The sequence below is a fragment of the Gossypium hirsutum genome, chromosome D01 (assembly GCF_007990345.1).
Source record: "Gossypium hirsutum isolate 1008001.06 chromosome D01, Gossypium_hirsutum_v2.1, whole genome shotgun sequence".
NCBI lineage: Eukaryota > Viridiplantae > Streptophyta > Magnoliopsida > Malvales > Malvaceae > Gossypium > Gossypium hirsutum.
Window position 1 is genome coordinate 1,228,774 of NC_053437.1, and position 17,705 is coordinate 1,246,478.

Consider the following 17,705-nt stretch of genomic DNA (forward strand, 5'->3'; position numbering starts at 1 on the left):
TTTCCAAATTTGTTTCGATTATAGTTAGTTAGTTAGAGTTTAGTTGATAGTTGAATTAGTTCTTCAGTTCAATGTTTAATATTGATTTTGATTAGAATTGTTGATATAATTGTAATTTAACAAAGAGGGAGAGAGAGTAAAAGTAGGTTCAACCTGTCTCAACTTCAGGTTTAGTCGGGATTTGATGTGACCACCAAATACCATAAAATAAAAGGGTAAATTACACCTAAAATCACTAAATTATTTGTAAGTTTACGCTTTAATCACTTAACTTTAAAAAGTTATAAAATGGTCATTGAACTATTTGAAAGTCTTTATTAAATCACTAGACTGTTAAAATCACTATTGTATGACCTTTGTTCGCCTACACCAATCAAAAGTTGCCATTCTTTTTCTATTTTACAGTTTAGTTTTTTTCATGAAACAACTTCAAAACTTCACGAATTTGTAGACTTTCTTCTTTGATCTTTATAATTGTCCGTCAGGTCGACTAATATCTAAGATATGTTCTTCTGCTCAACGATGAGTACTGATCTATTATACCAATCATCGAATCGTCATTTCGAGCTCGCTAGTCGAAATTAAAAAAAAAAATACTATCCAATCGACTTAAATAAAAACTTTCGAATAGTTCAGTGACCATTTTATAACTTTTCGAAGTTGAATGATCAAAACGTAAATTTACTAATAATTCAGCGACTTTAAGAGTAATTTACCCTTTATTTTATTCATAATACATATAAAATAAAAAGAATTGCGAGATTAAGGGATAATCATGAATGATTTGGGCATAATGAATGTGATTAAAGGAAAGCTTGCGATAGGCAAATGAGTATGTCCTTTGTGGAATAAGCTTGGCCTCAAAGTAATAAATAATGATAATACTAGTAAAAAAATAGAACAAGATGTTTTTGTGTAGAAAAAAAAATAAAAGAAGAATGATGACGTGGAAATCCGTGATTGGTTGGACCACCGACACTATCCGATTTGCACCGACTTTCAAAGACACCGCTATATTGATGACAAAACGGGACGACCCTCACGATTATCAATATACTATTTATGATTTAGATAGATCAAATTATATTTTAAAAAATTGATTAAAAATATGATAATTTAATTGGAATAAAAAAATAGAATAATAAAAATAAAAAATTTAATTTTTGGATAATTCTAGTCACGATCTTTATACTCAAATAAATAGCCATTAGTTTTCTATAAAACATGAAAAATAATATTCAGTGTATTATTCCATTTTTTATTTTCTGTAAAAAAAATTAAATTCTCATAAAATGAAAATCAATCTAATACCAAGCATACATTATCCTGTTTTAATTTCTTAATAATATTATTTGATAAACGTTATATATTTTTAAAATTAAAAAATAATTTAATTAACACATATAATTAACTCTATATCATAGATAAAAAATCGATATTTATTATAATAAATTGTGTGCGTGCATGAAATAAAAAAATTGAAAATATCTAAAACTTTTGTAATAGAAATGGAAGACGAAATTTGCCCCCAAAAAACAATTTGGTCGGTTTTGATTGGTCAAAGCATGTTGACTAAATGCCGCCGTACCCTAAATAATTAAATTCATGGTAGGACCAACCTAATGGATTAACCCTAAATCATTCCTATAAAAATTTTTAAATTAATTATTAAAAGCAAAAACAAAACCTAAAGCCACTCTCCCCAACACCCAAACCTAGTTTTTTCGGCTTCAAAATTAATAGAAAGTAGCTTATTAGAGCGTAAACAACACGACTTGCATGTAATAAAATCGTATTAGCTAAAACATGAATCGTTTTATTAGCATCTTGATAAATTTACCGAAAAAAAAGCAGTTATAAATCAAAATTCCAAATTTCGATAAATTAGAATAGTATTTAACAAATACAAAATTAGAACTTTAGGGTATCATTTCTTGTTAACTATAATTATTAAACACTTTGGCTAAAGTTGATATATTTAAAAAAACAAAATATTATAAAATAAGAAATTAAATACGAATAATTTTGTCTTAAAATAAAATCGTATGGATCACCATGCATGTCTTTGAACCTTGTAACTTTAGGACAAACTCATGCTCCATAAGATCTAGAATCATCCAAAATCTTAATTTTTGTTTTCTTTTTCAAATATCAATTTTTATAGGGTAAATTACAAGTTTAGTCACTCATGCTAAAGTTTTAAGAATTATTATATAATCATTAACGTTATCAATTTGTTATATTATAAGCCGTTAATAGTGTGATGGCAATATGGTGCGACACGTTAATGTCATCACTTCAGACAAAATTTTAGGTCAAATTGTACAATTAGTCTTACTATATTTTTTTTCTTTTGAACAAATTTATTCTTTTTACTTCCCTTTTTTTCTCTTTTCCTTCTCTTCTTTCTCCCCATTTCCTTTTCCTCTCTTCTCCCTTTCACAACACTAACCACTGCCGACATCGATGTCCTCTCCAACAGTCTTCTCCCGTCACAATGCCATGTCTGCTCAATAACTTGGAAACACCCAAGAAATTCAAGTCGCACCAAACACTTTTAGTAACTTTTTGGTGTCCTTGGTGAACCGTTCATATGTATCTTTATTCTTCTTTGTTCATCAATCAGTTGAACCGATATCGATGATGTTACAATTTTTTGAAAGTTGTGAATTTGAATGAATTTAGTCATGTAATATTCTCGAGTATGTTAATTAAAGATTTAGAGGATTAATTATAGATTCTATTAATGGCTAATACAGTTGGTAGGTTGCTAAGAATTTGATGTTTGACAATAATTATTATTTTACCCAAAGTAATTCCATGAATGATTTACCTTATTCCAAAGAAAAGGCTTAATTTAAAAAAAAAATCTTGTGCTAAATCAATGTTCGTAAAAGTTCGTATGAAATATTGTAAGTTGTAATTAGACCTATTTAAGGATCGGGTTATTCATTCGAGTCTAGAAGTTTGTCTAGAATTTAAAAGTGTTTGAGCAAAAATATTAAACTCGAAAAATAAATTTAGGCAAAAAAAATAGCCAAGTTTAAAATAAAAATAAGATCAAGTTTAGACAAATATAAAATGTGTTAATACCATACTTAAACTTAGCTTAACTTATGAATACCTTTATTTGCAACTGATGTTTTTAAAATCAGATTAGTATTTAAATTGATTAGACCACCCGTTCTTGATTCCATAATCATAGATGTCAAACAGTAAAACAATTTTTACGGATTAAGGAAGGCACCTTTGGATGCTGATGGGATTTTAATTATCACATGTTGTAATTGGCTTTGACTTTGGACACCCAGGCCCAGCATTTATAACGGAAAGGCAAGGCAAGGCAATAATACGTGAGTCAATAAGCCGCGCGCATGCGACGGCGTGACGCGCCATTAGTCGTATCGAAACCATAACCTGCCACAACAGTGTACGGTAACGCCCACTTTGCGTAACTATATTTGGTATCCTCGTTATTCTCACGCACGCACCATATTCTTTCGGAAATTATTATAACTAAATATTATATAAGAACTAGATGTTTAAAATTTTTTAAAAATAAAATAACATAAAATTCGGATTTAATAAAACTTGTTTATCAATTTTTATACAACTCAGTTTAATAATTAATTTTGAGCTTCATAATATACCAAGAGCAATAACGTGGCTTATTAATAAAAATAAAAAGCTTAATAAATTTTGCAAATTATTCAAGCAAAATATTATTAAGCTCGAACTCGACTCGATTCGATAATCATTTTTAATCAAACTCGAGTAATTTGTGAGGATAAATGTTTCATTTACCTCATAATCACATTTGACTTAGAATATTAAATAGGAGTAAACTCTCTTCACAATTTTTTTTTTATTTGTAACACTTCAATTTGATATTTTGCTCAAACAATATCGAATTTCTTATCAAGAATAAAAGAATTAGATTGGAAGCATCAATAAGACTTTTAACTTATTGGCTAATGCGGAAGTATTGAGTCTTTAAGTATCCAAAATTGAATCTTATAATACGTGTATGTATGTTATACATAGATTTTACCCTTTTTTTTCAATTACTCGTATATTTTTCTTTATGCAATTTTAATTTTACATTATAATTAATCCGACATCTTAATTTAATATTTATAATAGTTAGAATGAAGATTAGAGTGGAAGCAACGAAACTAGAAAAGACCGATCCAACCCCGTGTGGGTCCAAACAGAAGTTAAACCACCAAACAGAAGAAAAGTTTCCCACTTCTCTCTCTTATTATAAGGTTAAGGTCCCTCTATCTGCCCTGCATTTTCCCCACATTTCTCTAAAAAAACAGAGCTCCCTCCCCTGTTTTTTTTTTCACAAATTTTCTTCTAATTTCATAGCTTTCCCTCAACACTCCACTCCAAAAACCTCTAGATTTGCTTCATCAAACAAAAACAAAAAACCAGCACCTTCAACACCCGTTTTGGATTTTCTCGTTGCATAATCGAAGTAAAGAAAGCTCGCTCTCTCTGTTTTTGGTATGGGGTCAAAGATCATGACTTCGAATCTGATTCTATTCAATAAATTCCATATTATTAGCTGTTGAATTCAGTTTCCAGATTCTAGCTTTGGGTCTTTCTCTTTTTTCGAAACTTGACCTTATTTGAATCTGGGTTGTTTGATTTTGAACTTTTGGGGTTTATTGAAAGCTTTTGTGTTTTTCGACAGAGAGAGCGAGCGAGCGATTTTCAGTGGCTGTTTAAAGTATTTATTTTATCAATGGCTGCTGCTGAAAACAGTGGTGAATTCAACAAGGGTGTTGGTGATGTGCAAGATTGGGAGGTTGACAAAGGGAACGAGCTTGATTTTGGGTTCGAGAAGCGACAATGGAAGCCAGTTTTTGGTGAAGCTTCCATGTCGCAAAGGCCTAATAAGAAGATTACTCAACGTCAAGAACCTGTTCGATCAATTGCTTCAATGGCGGACCAGTCGTCTTCGTTACCTTCTAGTTCGCCTTCATTAACTCTTTCTTTACCTTCTTCTTCTTCTTCTTCGAATGCTTCTTTGCCTTCTTCAAGAATGGTTTTCCCTTTCGCTTTCGACGGGACTCAGAATCCTGTTTACTTTCCTCATCCGATGTTCCAGCCGTTGCCGCAAAGTCAGCAACAAATGATTTCATTTAGTCCCCAACAGCAGCAGCAGCAGCAACATGGTTTTGTTTATCGGCCGTTTTTCGCTGGAGAATCATCGCCGGTACCGCCTCCACAACTTCCGCAGCCGTCACAACAGCAACTTCTTCAATATTGGAGTGATACATTGAGCCCGAGAAGGAGGATGATGATGATGAGCCGATTGGGACAAGACGGTAGACAATTATATAGGCCACCATTGCAGCCTATAAATACAACCAAGCTTTACCGAGGTGTAAGGCAAAGGCATTGGGGCAAATGGGTAGCCGAGATTCGTCTCCCTCGAAACCGAACTCGTCTCTGGCTCGGCACATTTGACACAGCCGAAGATGCCGCGTTAGCCTATGACCGCGAGGCGTTCAAGTTGAGAGGAGAGAATGCAAGGCTCAACTTCCCTGAACTTTTCCTCAACAAAGATAAAGATACATCCCCAGGCCCAAGTTCAACAGTTCCGCCACAAGACGAGCCAAAAGAGCCTAATTCGCAGTCAACCGAAATGGAAGCAATGCCACCACCATCTCAAGGAGATAATAACCCCGATAGCGATTCGGGGTTAGGGTCTAGCGAGGCAACAGCCAGCGACGAGGTGCAGATGGCAGCTGAAGGGTCTGGTTCGGGTTCGGGTTCTCAAGAACTAGTGTGGGGAGACATGTCCGAGGCTTGGTTCAATGTAATACAAGAAGGTTGGGGTCCAGGGAGTCCAGTTTGGGATGATTTAGACACCTCAAACAACTTACTTTTACCTTCAAATCTCCCTTTCCCTAATCAAAATCATCACCAATTCGGTGACACTTCTTCTCCATCTTCCTCCTCTTCTTGTCCCATGAAATCCTTCTTTTGGAAAGATCACGATTCTTAAAACCATCCACTTTGAACTGCTTCGGTCTGAAAATCTCCCGATGTCGAATTTTCATGCCATCTTTATTGTCATTTCCAATCACTGGCTGCAGATTTTTTTGATGAAATCAGCCACTGATTTTAGCAGATTCTTCGCCAAAAACCAACCACTTGCCCCACCTTATTTCTTTCCAATGATTCAATACACACACATATGTGTGTGTGATTCTCCATTTTCTTCATTTTCATGAAACCTGCAAAAGAAAAGTTTGACATATTTTCCAAACTTTCTTTTAGCAGTGATTTGCTATTATGCATTCATGGTTTGGTTATTACAGCATGTTTTTAGTGTCAGTTAGTATCAAATAAACAACCATATTTAGTTCTTTTTTTGTTTTGGTCTGTTGATGTAATGTTGGTTATGTAGTTTATTGAATCCAATTAGGGCATTAGGGGACAGTTTGGTGATCTCCTTTTCTCAATTGGTCCAAAAATCCATTGTGAGCTTTATTTTAATGCCCAAAAACATGGAGTTTCCTTAAAATTCATCTTTGTCTTTTTTTTATCTTTCTTGTAATAGTAACGACATTTTGCACCATTTACCTTTCTTAGTAGTTTTTTTTTTATGTATAATAGAATAATAACAATAATAGTAACACGGAGTTCAAGAATTATATAATAAAAATGATCAAGAATCGGACAAAATTTATTCATGACAATTGTGCGTAATGAGACTCGAATTTAGATATTCAAGGACTCAGTCATTGATTGAATTACCCTTTGAAAGTTTCATTAAATACAAATACATGTACAAGCATATGTCCGACCAGTTACAATGTAGAATCAATTAGAACAAAACACAACGTATGAAAACTAGCAAGACCCAAACAAATCTACCCGTGACAAACATGCTAAGTAGGACTAGAGACCTACACGTATACAATTGTGCATGATGAGACTCAAACGAGTATTTAAGACCTAGACTTCATTATTGTTTTTTTAAAATCTACCAACTTTACTGATAAAAATAAAATATTAAAAGATATTTTACGTTAATATTAATATTAATATTTTATTTATAGGTAAGTGCTTCACCAAGGAATCTGTTATTGAGCTATGAAATGTCAAATATTTTAAAAATCCAGTGTTTTGTAAAATAATTAAAAAAAGACTTTCCAGTTTCATAAATTTAATTAATAATATTTTTGAATAATCTTATTATATGGTCTGATAATAGCGGCTCCTTTTAACACAATATCTAGAACTATTTATAACACTTTCTCAATTCATAAATAGGAGAATAACATGCTTCAATGCACTTAATCTCGCGTCTTTCTGTGTTAATAATAATACTCATACCAATTGAATTAAGACTTAATTGACTAAATTTTTATAATAATTAAAACTCAGAGAAGTACAGATAACTAATGAGCCGAAAGCTTTAAGAGTGATTAAGAAAGAGACAAAAAGGCTTATAAGCATAAACCACGTTTATAATATCTTAATCTTAATGATTAACATTAATCAGTCAATTAATTAATTAATTAATTAAAAGATTCAAAGGTGTGTTTTTTTTTTTTGGAGATGGGGGAATGAGTGAATGGGGGAAGGGAAATGATGGTGAAAGGTGGGGACCATGAACCGGCCCATGATATCATCTTTACTATTTCTTACTTGCGACGGCACGATAATGTTTTTCTTTTCTTTTTGAAATTTTTTGTAAGAGAGTTTACGTGTATAAATATAATATAATTACAATATTACATATGTTCGAAACAATTACAAAGTAGAATTAATTTAATATAAAGCGGTATGATAAATAATCAGGTAAAAATCTACACATGACAACTTCGCATAATGAAATTAGAATACTGCATATGACAATTATATATGGTGAAACTCGAACATGCGTATTCAAGTATCTATGACATGATAATGTTGGATTCATTGTGGGGGTGTAATCGAGTCGAGCTGAGCCCAACTTGAAATTCGAATCTCAAGAGCGATTGAACATTTATTTTTAAGCATGAGCTCAACTCAGGATATAATCAAGCTACTCGAGCTTGAATTAGATTAAGCTCGTTTATCGATTTTTGTATTCGAGCTTGACTTGATAATTAAATTTATGGTTAATAATATGTATTAAAGGTAATGACATAATTTAATAATATAAAAACATGAAAAGTCGATAAGGCTCACAAGCTATTTGAGTCGAGTATTACTAGGCTCAAATTCTGCTAAATTAATAGTTGGAGTTCGGCTCTATAATTATCAAATCAAGCTCGATTTTTTTTCAATTCGAACTCAAGTAATTTACAATCAAATTTTAAATAAAAAAAGGTTGAAAAATATCTTTGCTTACTTTTTTGTTTGGGTTGATTTAGTGATGAAGCCCATATTTTCTAACATCTAATTATATGGAAATTTTTTTATTTAATATAATTTGGTTCATTTATTTTTATAACGTTATTAGTAGCTTTGAAACGATAATATTGCTAACTATTGTTATTGAAGTGTTAATAATATAAATCGATAATTAATAGTGTTTTTTTAAATAATAAATTCATGAAAATTTGTGTTATCACTTTGACCGCAACAACTAATCGTGTTATCAAATTAGATTTGATGATAAATTATAAAAAGTAGAGAGTTAAATTACAATAAATTAAAGTAAAATAATTAAATATCAAATTTAACATAGTAGAAGGACTAAAATCAAAATTAGACCTTCTTTTAACCAATACCCTACTTCGCCACTTCACCAAACATATATTTTGTCTTATTTATATATATTATGCATCAAAATATTTTTTTCGTTGGAAATATTAGATTAATTCGAAATTTAATATTTGTTTTAATTTAATCATTGTATTTTTTTTTACAATCATTCACATGAAAGTTTAGGTTTATTTTAATAAATTTCAAACGTTAAATATATTGAAAATATATATTAATGAGTAATATTTTATTTGTCTTATTGATATGAGTATCAGTGTATTTATACATGTTGTTATTGGTATTATTACAGCTCATGATAGGGTCTCACTATTTTATCTTGACTCTGCTATCTCCAGTATTGACAGTCTTTGAGAACTCGAGGCTTGTTAGGCACGTGTCTAAGGAGTACGCGGTCCTTTTTACTCGTGGGGCTGACGTTTTGGGCGAGCTTTGTACCTACTGGGCACATGTCTATATGGTCTATGGAGCACGTGACACTTCTTGTGAATTCTTTGGGCACATGTGAAGTGAGACTGCGACTTTCTCTAGGTCTCGATGAGCTAAGTCTATGACCTCATCTTGCAGGCCAGTTCTACGAGCTATACCTGCGATCCTACCCTATAAGCTCGCACAAGGTTACTGCGAGCTGGGTCTATAGCCTTGCTTTGCAAGCGGGCTCTCGTAGTCGAGCTATGGGTCGGAGGTTCAAATCCTTTCTAGAGTTCAGGTCTCAGGTTATTGACGTATAACATATATTAATCTTAATTAATAAGATAAAGGTATTGAATCAATGATAATTTTTTAAAATATTAATCATACATATGTAAGTGCCTTGAAGGGGTAACAAAGAAATAAAAAAATTTGGATTTGGTATGAGCATATAATTATTTTTTATTATTCTTTTTAAAGAGATATTTTTACACAGCACTAGGACCAAATAAATAAATAAATAAAAAGGTAAGAATCTTTTTAAATTTTATATGTTTAAAATAAAAAAAAAATGTGGGGGCTTCGTACAATATTATATTAAATTGTTGATTTGTTTAATTCTTATTAATTATAGTAAGTTTAATTTAATTTAATTTAATTATCTTTTAATATAATATTATTATTTGATTCCTCATTTTGCGTTAGGTCAACTTTTATATTATTTCTAGATTATTATTATTAGCACCACTTCCAATTTAATTGTATTATCTTCATATCCTTATATATTTTATTTTTAGTCCCTCGTGATTTTTATTTAATGCTAGCATTGTAAGAAACTTTATGTTGATTTTTTTAAAATTTCCATATTGATGAAATTTAATAATTATGGTAAGTTTAATTTTATTTATTTACAGTCCCTCTATAGATAAATATATATTTTAATTTTAAGAGAAAAATAGAAAATCATTGAAATTAAAAAAAATCAATGATGATTTTTTGCATCAAATATAAATATTTAATCATATGAATTTTAATTTAATGGGGTAACCTGATGAACAAAATTTATTTATAAATAAAAAAATAAAAAAATTAAGATAAAAAACACTTGGAATTAGTTTTTTTTTAAAGACGAAATAGGTGATTAAGTTAATAATAAAAGAATCTAAACTTTTATATATATATATATCAATCTATATAAATTGATACATATCAATACTAACTAATTATATAAAGTGATGTTGATTGAGTCTTAGTTTGATTGCTTTGTGTATTGTTGTTAATGCAAGAGGACGTGGATTCGAATGCGCTGAAGTGCATTATCCTCTTATTTAAAGGTTGGGAAGAACCTATAATAAAATTGTTCAAAAAATTATTATATATATACAAATTGATATCAATATTAAATCAATGCCATATAAATACGATTATCTACTTTAAAAATGATATAGGCTTGTGAATTTTGACTCGAACTCAAATTAAAGTCGAAGTTGACTCAATTCAATCAACCTAAACTTAACTTAATTTTATTGTAAAAATTTGTAATTCTAATCCATTCTACTAACTCAAATTTAAAAGAATTCAAAATTGAAATGACTCAAACCAAAAGTAACCCAACTTGAACCCAAAATAACTTATATTTAAAATTACTTAAATCCGAACTAAAATATCAAACATTTTAAAAATAAAATTGATCTGACCCAAAATTAATCCCAAGGTGGCAAGATGAGTTCAAGACTAAGAACCCAACCCAATAAAATATAAACTTAAACTTGTTCAAACACTACTTAACCAAAAAATCAAAAAACTAAACTCGAAAAACTCAAACCTGGACAAATTCCAACTCATAAAAATTCAAACTCGAAAAAACTTAGACTTGAGAAAACCTCAGCACAAAAACTTAGATCCGAATTATATACTAAAAATAAAATTACCCTTTTTTTAAGATTAAAAAAATTAGTAAAATTGCAATTAAATATCTTTTTAATTATTAATTGGTACAAAGAAAAATTAGCTCCTAGCATTTACTTATTCGGTCACTTTGGTTTTAATTTTTTTTTTATCATTTTGGCCTTCAACTTTACAAATTTAGTAATATAGCACTTTTTTGGGATGAAAAGTTTATTGAACTGTTAAAATTTTAATAACATTGAATGATAGTCCACGTGAAAATTTATGTATACTTTATCATTAATGTGAATAATATATATATTTTTGATATACTTCATATGCGTTTAACCGTCCATATTCGAGGTTCATAGTTGCTCCTCTCAACAATTTATTTTCCAATGTTCAAACTTGAATCCTTTCATTGAGAGTGCAATATATCTTACCATTGCATCCAACCACTTATTAGTTTAATTTTTATATATTTTTATGAAGTAAATGTGGATACTAAAATTAAATTATAAAATATTTTAGTATATTACTTAAAACTAAATAAGAAATATAATTAATTATTTAATAAATTTAAAATTTAACTTATGATTTTTTTAAAAAAAAATTATCCTTGTTTTTGTAACACGTTTCATGTAATTTTAATTAAACTCAAGTTTTAAAGGTAAAACTCTTTAAAAGATAACATAATATTCAAAAAAATTAAATTACTGCTTATTCATTATTTTTCACTTTTTATATAAAAAATTCTATCAAACAAATTTTATTACAAATTATCAAACGTGTGAAAAAATTAAATTAATTTGACCTCTTCTTAGTGGTGGACTGAAATAGGGAATTGGGCCCAGTTTTGTAGTGGGCCTTTGGCTTATATAAAGCAAAACTCATCCTCACAAGGGTTTTTGGTAATGTATGATATGAATAAACTTTAGGGTAAACTACACGGTTGGTCATCCAACTTTCATAAATTTTCATTTTGGGCATTGAAAATAAAAAAAATGAAAATTGGGCACATCCATTAACAACCATTTTTATTTTAGTCACACAATTTTAATAAATTTTCAGTTTGATCACCCATTATTAATTCAATGTTATTGTGCACTCATTTTAGTCATCCTACTTTAATAAGTTTACACAAATAATTTAATCCTTGAACAAATCTAAAGTCAGTAATTATTAATTATTTACATGCAAATTGGGCACTTCCATTAACAACCGTTTTTATTTTAGTCACCCGATTTTAATAAGTTTTGTTTGGTGAGACTACCATTAATAAGCACTTGGTAGGAGATAGTGGAAATACATTGCATTATAAGATCAATCGAGGTCACATTGAAGTCCATAACTCTAGCACAACTTGGATGAATTTCCAACTAATTCTATCATATATCAATCTTAGGTCTCGTTTTTCATTGTGTTTGAGGCTTTAAAAATACTTTTTTACCGTAGAAGTAATAAAGAATACTTGACTTTTAGGGTTAAGGTTGCAGTGAAAAAGGCAAAGGGCTTTTCCACCCAAACACAAAAGTTGAAATTTAGGTGTTTTTAGCTTATGATTTTTACAGCAACAGAGAATTAAAAATTCACAAATCACATTTTATCACAAAACTTTTCCAACACACTTTTCGAAAACATTTTCTTTTTCTAAAAATACTTTTGGAAACCACTTTTTAACCGCATCAGCAATGGAGAACTGGCTCTTAATTGCTGCAATTGACCTCTCCAAGCAAAAATAGTGATACTGACTAATAAAAAAGTCGTTCAAATAGATAAAAATAGATGTATCTTTCAATTCCATATCTTTTTATATGATTACGTTGTTTTACAATATAATTTTCTGGGAAAATATTTGGGCTTGAATTAATGAAATGTGTATATAGGGTATAGTAAAAAAATTTTTTAAAATAAATATATAAAAAAGGGGCACGTGACAAATTTATATCTCTACTTGTAGAATTAAAAAAATGCAGTATCAATATACCAAATATTCACTCTAACTTTATATAAAATTCATATCTTTATAAAATAACTTTACATGCAAAAATTAACTCAATTAATTACAAATAATTATAATTTTCATCTATAAAATCTTGAATTTTTTAAATTATACAATATTAACACATACCAATGTTAACACAGTGGCGAAGCTAGGGAGTTGGCAGGGGTCCCGACCCCTCTAAAGTGAAAAAATTTTCATTTAGGCTCATTTATAATTTATAAAATTTTAAACTAATTACGGCAAAATTGTACTTTGGCCCTCCCAAAAATGATAAAAATTTGATTCAATCATTTAAAAATTATAAAAGTATAGGTTATTAAAATGGTGAAATTACATTTTTACTATCGTAAAAATATACAATCTAATTTTGACCCATCCAAAAAAAAAAATCTAACATCTCTCCTGCATTAACATATAGTTTATACATAAGCAGGTCCCAACTAGCATATCAACTCCTCTAATTTTAAGTTAACATAGGTGTTTAGATATAATTAGACTGCTTTCAAAGTCAATGGTGGGACATCCATGTCAAAATCCAACCAAGATATTTAAATTTAGGTGTGATGGAGAACTCAATCATGTTGATTAGGAGATAAGGTTTTTAGAACAAATCCAAAGTATGTGAAAAGGATAGAATATGATGGGGTGGCTGCATCCACCAAATGCATCACCAAAATGGGTGTTTCCATAATTGATCACTTGCTCAAAGTAAGCTTCAAGCTCAATTGAGAGAGAGTTCTCTTTAATATACACCAACTTTATGTGCAAGAAAATTAACCCAAGATGTCTTCTTCTAATGGTCCCAAGTTCCTATATTTGATTTCATCTAGGGTTACCCTAAAATAGAAAAGATTTCAACTAAAATTTGATTGGGTAAGTTATTATTTTAATATTTTAATATTAAATTTTTTTTATCTTGTTAATTATCAACATTTAAAATTTAGTCAAATTATTTTTTTATTGAAAAATTGAGTGAATTTTGCACTAGTGTTGCAATCCACGTCTACTTCATTATTAATGTGGATAATTTTTTTGAATTTCTGATAACTTTGATATATATGTATATATATATTAATTTGGTTGAAGTGCATATGGACTTTCACATGGAATATAATGTATAATGTCATTACCATTAAAGTTTTGACAGTCTAATCAGCATTTCCGTCCAAAAAAAGCCGATTTAAGTAGATTTTAAAAGCCAAGAGATCTCAGAGAAATAGAAGTAGGGTCAAATTTTGTTATTATACTTATACCTAATATTTTTTTTTCCAAAACCCTTTTAAGTTTTTAGACCAACTTTTGAAATTAGACAAAAATCTCTACCCTTGAGCAAACCTAAATTGAAGTCAACAATAATGGTAACACAAAGTTAGAATTGATATTTTGTTACTACTTATATTCATCATAATTGATTGCCATAAAATCCATTCCAGAAAGTAATACCTTTCTATATCCGATGTGATATAATATACTATGTTTTAATATTCTTATTTATTTTATGATTTCTGATATTTTCTACATAAAAGGGTGACCTTTCTCCTTGTAAGCTTCTTTAATATTGACCCCTTCACAGTATTGAAAATGCAACCTTCAGCAGCCACTACCTAATCCCATCACCATTTTCCACCAACTCTCCTAATTTGATAGTTTAATGGTATACTTTTTTTGGCTTCACCTTCGCTCGAATATATACTGGACTTAATTTTTTATGAAATACTTGAACTCGATACTGTGTATAACATATAGATAGATATAGAGATGCCAGTTAATTCTACATGTATCTGACACTCATACCTAAAGTTGAGTAACATAGGTACTGATTGTAGTTAAAATTGAAAGCAAATACGGTTGGTTAGATTGGCGCATCAAAACTAGGTCATTGATTAACTATTCTATGAATCGAGTTAAATGTTGTATACGTAAATATTTTTATGCTGTCAGTGAATTATGACTATTATTTAAATCTTGGAGGAAAACTCATGTCATATCGATCAAAACTTGTAATTTCATATATAATATTATATCGTAACATAGGAGATGCAACATCTCCTAAGCTGATTAGTACATCTGACGGAATTTGTATATATACATAATGGTCGGTTAACCGAATAGATCAAAATGAAAGAAGGCATATGATTAAGCAACAGAAGAGGAAAAAGCTTATTCTGTTTAGTGCCTTATCCGCTTGCTTTAGGTGCCTTCTGATCCTAGGGGTGCTCCCGGTAAGATTGTATGAATTCGGATACGCATATAAGTTCGTAATTGACTCCCCAAATACCCTTGCGTATACCATTTCACCGAATATTCGGGTCACTGGATCCGGCACGTTCATCATTGTGCCGCCGGGACTAAGCATCGGCGAAGACGGATAATCGGACACTTGTGGTTGATATGAATAGCCATGGTGATGGTGATGTATTTGATGTGTAAATTGTGGACTAGTGGCACTATTAGGTGATCTTGGTGTGCCAAAATCAGGACCAACAGGTCTCTTTGGAATGACTATGCCAAGTTGGGGAGCCTTGCCTCTTGATGCCATACTCATCTGGCCCCGACCATAAAGTGGTACGATTGTCGAAGCCGAAACTTCGGCCTTACATACGGGGCATTGCGGCTGTTTTTGGTCATGGCTTTCAGTGGAGATGGATTGACAGTGAAGCCATTTGTAAATACAAGGCCAACAATATAGGTGACCGCATAGCGTCACCACCGGATCTTGCACAGTATCGAGGCAAATGTTGCAGTCAAAACCGGCTGAGGGATTATCGTCCGAACCCGTGACTGTTTCCGGCGAATTCACCCACTTCTCCATGGAATTTTTGCTTTCTAATAAATAGCTTCGAACTTCGGCCTCTTCGATGTAGCGCTCATTGGCCATGATCTGCAATTAACATCATAAACATCTTCAATATTACAACTTAAAAGTACTAAATGTGGAAATATTTCAGTTAACTTGAATCCCTATATATATCGGAAATTTGCAAAAAGACCCCCACTATTCAGTGGTTGAAGCTTCAAAGTTCAACAATTCCCAAATTGGTGAATTACCATTAAAGAATAATAAACATAAATATAATAATAATTAAAAGAAGGCCAAATAAGACCAGCAACTGATATTGACTTCATGTAGGTTTAAGAAATTGTATCTAAAAACAAAAAAAAAACATTTATTTCATTAAAAGCATCACAGCAACCAACCAAATCCAAATGAAATAAAATCAAGAGGTATATATACATATATATATACATATATCTCAATGCAAAAAAACATGGTTACATATAGACCTGTATGGGTTTAAAAAATCTCTCTCTAACCCTTAATTCAAAGGATATTAGATGTTTAAGTAAGTTAGAGTAGTTCTAATTTCTAAATTAGCACTAACAATAATATCAACGAGCTAATACTCAATTAACAAACTCAGTATTTCGTTTTTATATAAGCTAAATTTATACATAAAGGAGCCTAAAAAATGTTTATGTAATTCATTTTATTATTAAAAAATAAATATTTTAAAAATATTTTCATGTTAATATTTATTCCATATATTTAAATTATTTAATTTTAAATCAAACCGAAATTTACTCGAATTTCAAAATCCAAAGCCAGACTACGCACAGATCTAACAGCTTTCTAGTTTCTATGATCTGCACTCAGCATGAAATTTTATATATATATTGAGTGAATAAAATTTTAAAATATTAAATTAAATATTCTTAACATTATCAATTATTTTGAACCTTCGTTATCATCTCTAATTTTCATCTTACCTATTTTTGCTCCTTTCAGAGAACAAAATTCAAAAACGACTCAGTTCAGCCATGAAAACAAACAAACAAAAGAAGAAATCTCATTTGGTTTTGGAGATCAAAAAAGGACTTGAAAATTACAACAGAACAAACAAAAATCGAAGATTAGTAGAGAAGAGAGAACAACTTCGAACGCTGGGAACCACTTCAAAGTTATCGAAATTCGATCAAACGAACTTCATAATTCGGCTATAAAACAACCATCCATCACCCAAAAACAAAATAAAAATTCAAAAGCAAAGGTTAGCAGAGAAGAGAGAACAATTTCGACGCTCGTATCTAAATTTGATCAAACGAACTTGCATAATCCGACTATTAAACAACGATCTATCACCAAAAAAATTCAAACAACGATCGACTATAAACTTACCAGCTGGTTCTCAAGTCTTTTTTACGTGACCTTGATTAACAAGAGAGCTCTTTTTTCTTTTTTGCTTTTTTTTTTTTTTAAAAATCTGAGAGGAAAATGTGGTGAACTGTAATTAAGCTGTGAGGGAACGAGGGCGGTAACCGGCTCTGCTTTATATAGAGACAAGCAAGAAAATACTTCCAAAATAAAATAAAGTACAGCAAAATAATAATTTATGCTGCATTAAATTTCTAAACAAGTTGATGTATATTATTATAAAATAAATTAAAGTCTTAAAGTCAAATAATAAATTAAAAATTTGTTTTTATTTTTATTTTATGGTTAAAATGAGCTTCAAGACCCTCTATTTTTCATATATTTAGAATTTAGTCTATTTATTTTTTAGATTTTACAATTTAAATCCAAATGTTCACGGCATAAAGATTCTTTTATTAAATTCGTTGATATAACATTTTGAAAATTTTAAAAAATATATTTACTTGGTATAAAGGC

The 17,705-nt window shown here is 30.2% G+C and overlaps 2 protein-coding genes across 2 annotated transcripts; one reads left to right on the forward strand and one right to left on the reverse strand.

Moving 5' to 3' along the window:
* The first annotated feature begins 4,271 nt into the window (after window positions 1-4,271).
* LOC121213704 (ethylene-responsive transcription factor ERF054) lies at window positions 4,272-6,595 on the forward strand. Its single transcript, XM_041086659.1, has 2 exons — window positions 4,272-4,509; window positions 4,700-6,595. Exon 2 carries the CDS (start codon window positions 4,751-4,753, stop codon window positions 6,017-6,019), a length of 1,269 nt encoding a protein of 422 aa, XP_040942593.1. The 5' UTR covers window positions 4,272-4,509; window positions 4,700-4,750; the 3' UTR covers window positions 6,020-6,595.
* An 8,428-nt stretch (window positions 6,596-15,023) lies between these two features.
* Window positions 15,024-17,360, reverse strand: LOC107928842 (E3 ubiquitin-protein ligase RMA1H1). Its single transcript, XM_041086660.1, has 2 exons — window positions 17,214-17,360; window positions 15,024-15,917 (listed from the first exon to the last, which is right to left on the reverse strand). The coding sequence occupies exon 2, from the start codon at window positions 15,912-15,914 to the stop codon at window positions 15,150-15,152; it is 765 nt and encodes a 254-aa protein (XP_040942594.1). The 5' UTR covers window positions 15,915-15,917; window positions 17,214-17,360; the 3' UTR covers window positions 15,024-15,149.
* Window positions 17,361-17,705: the final 345 nt, after the last annotated feature.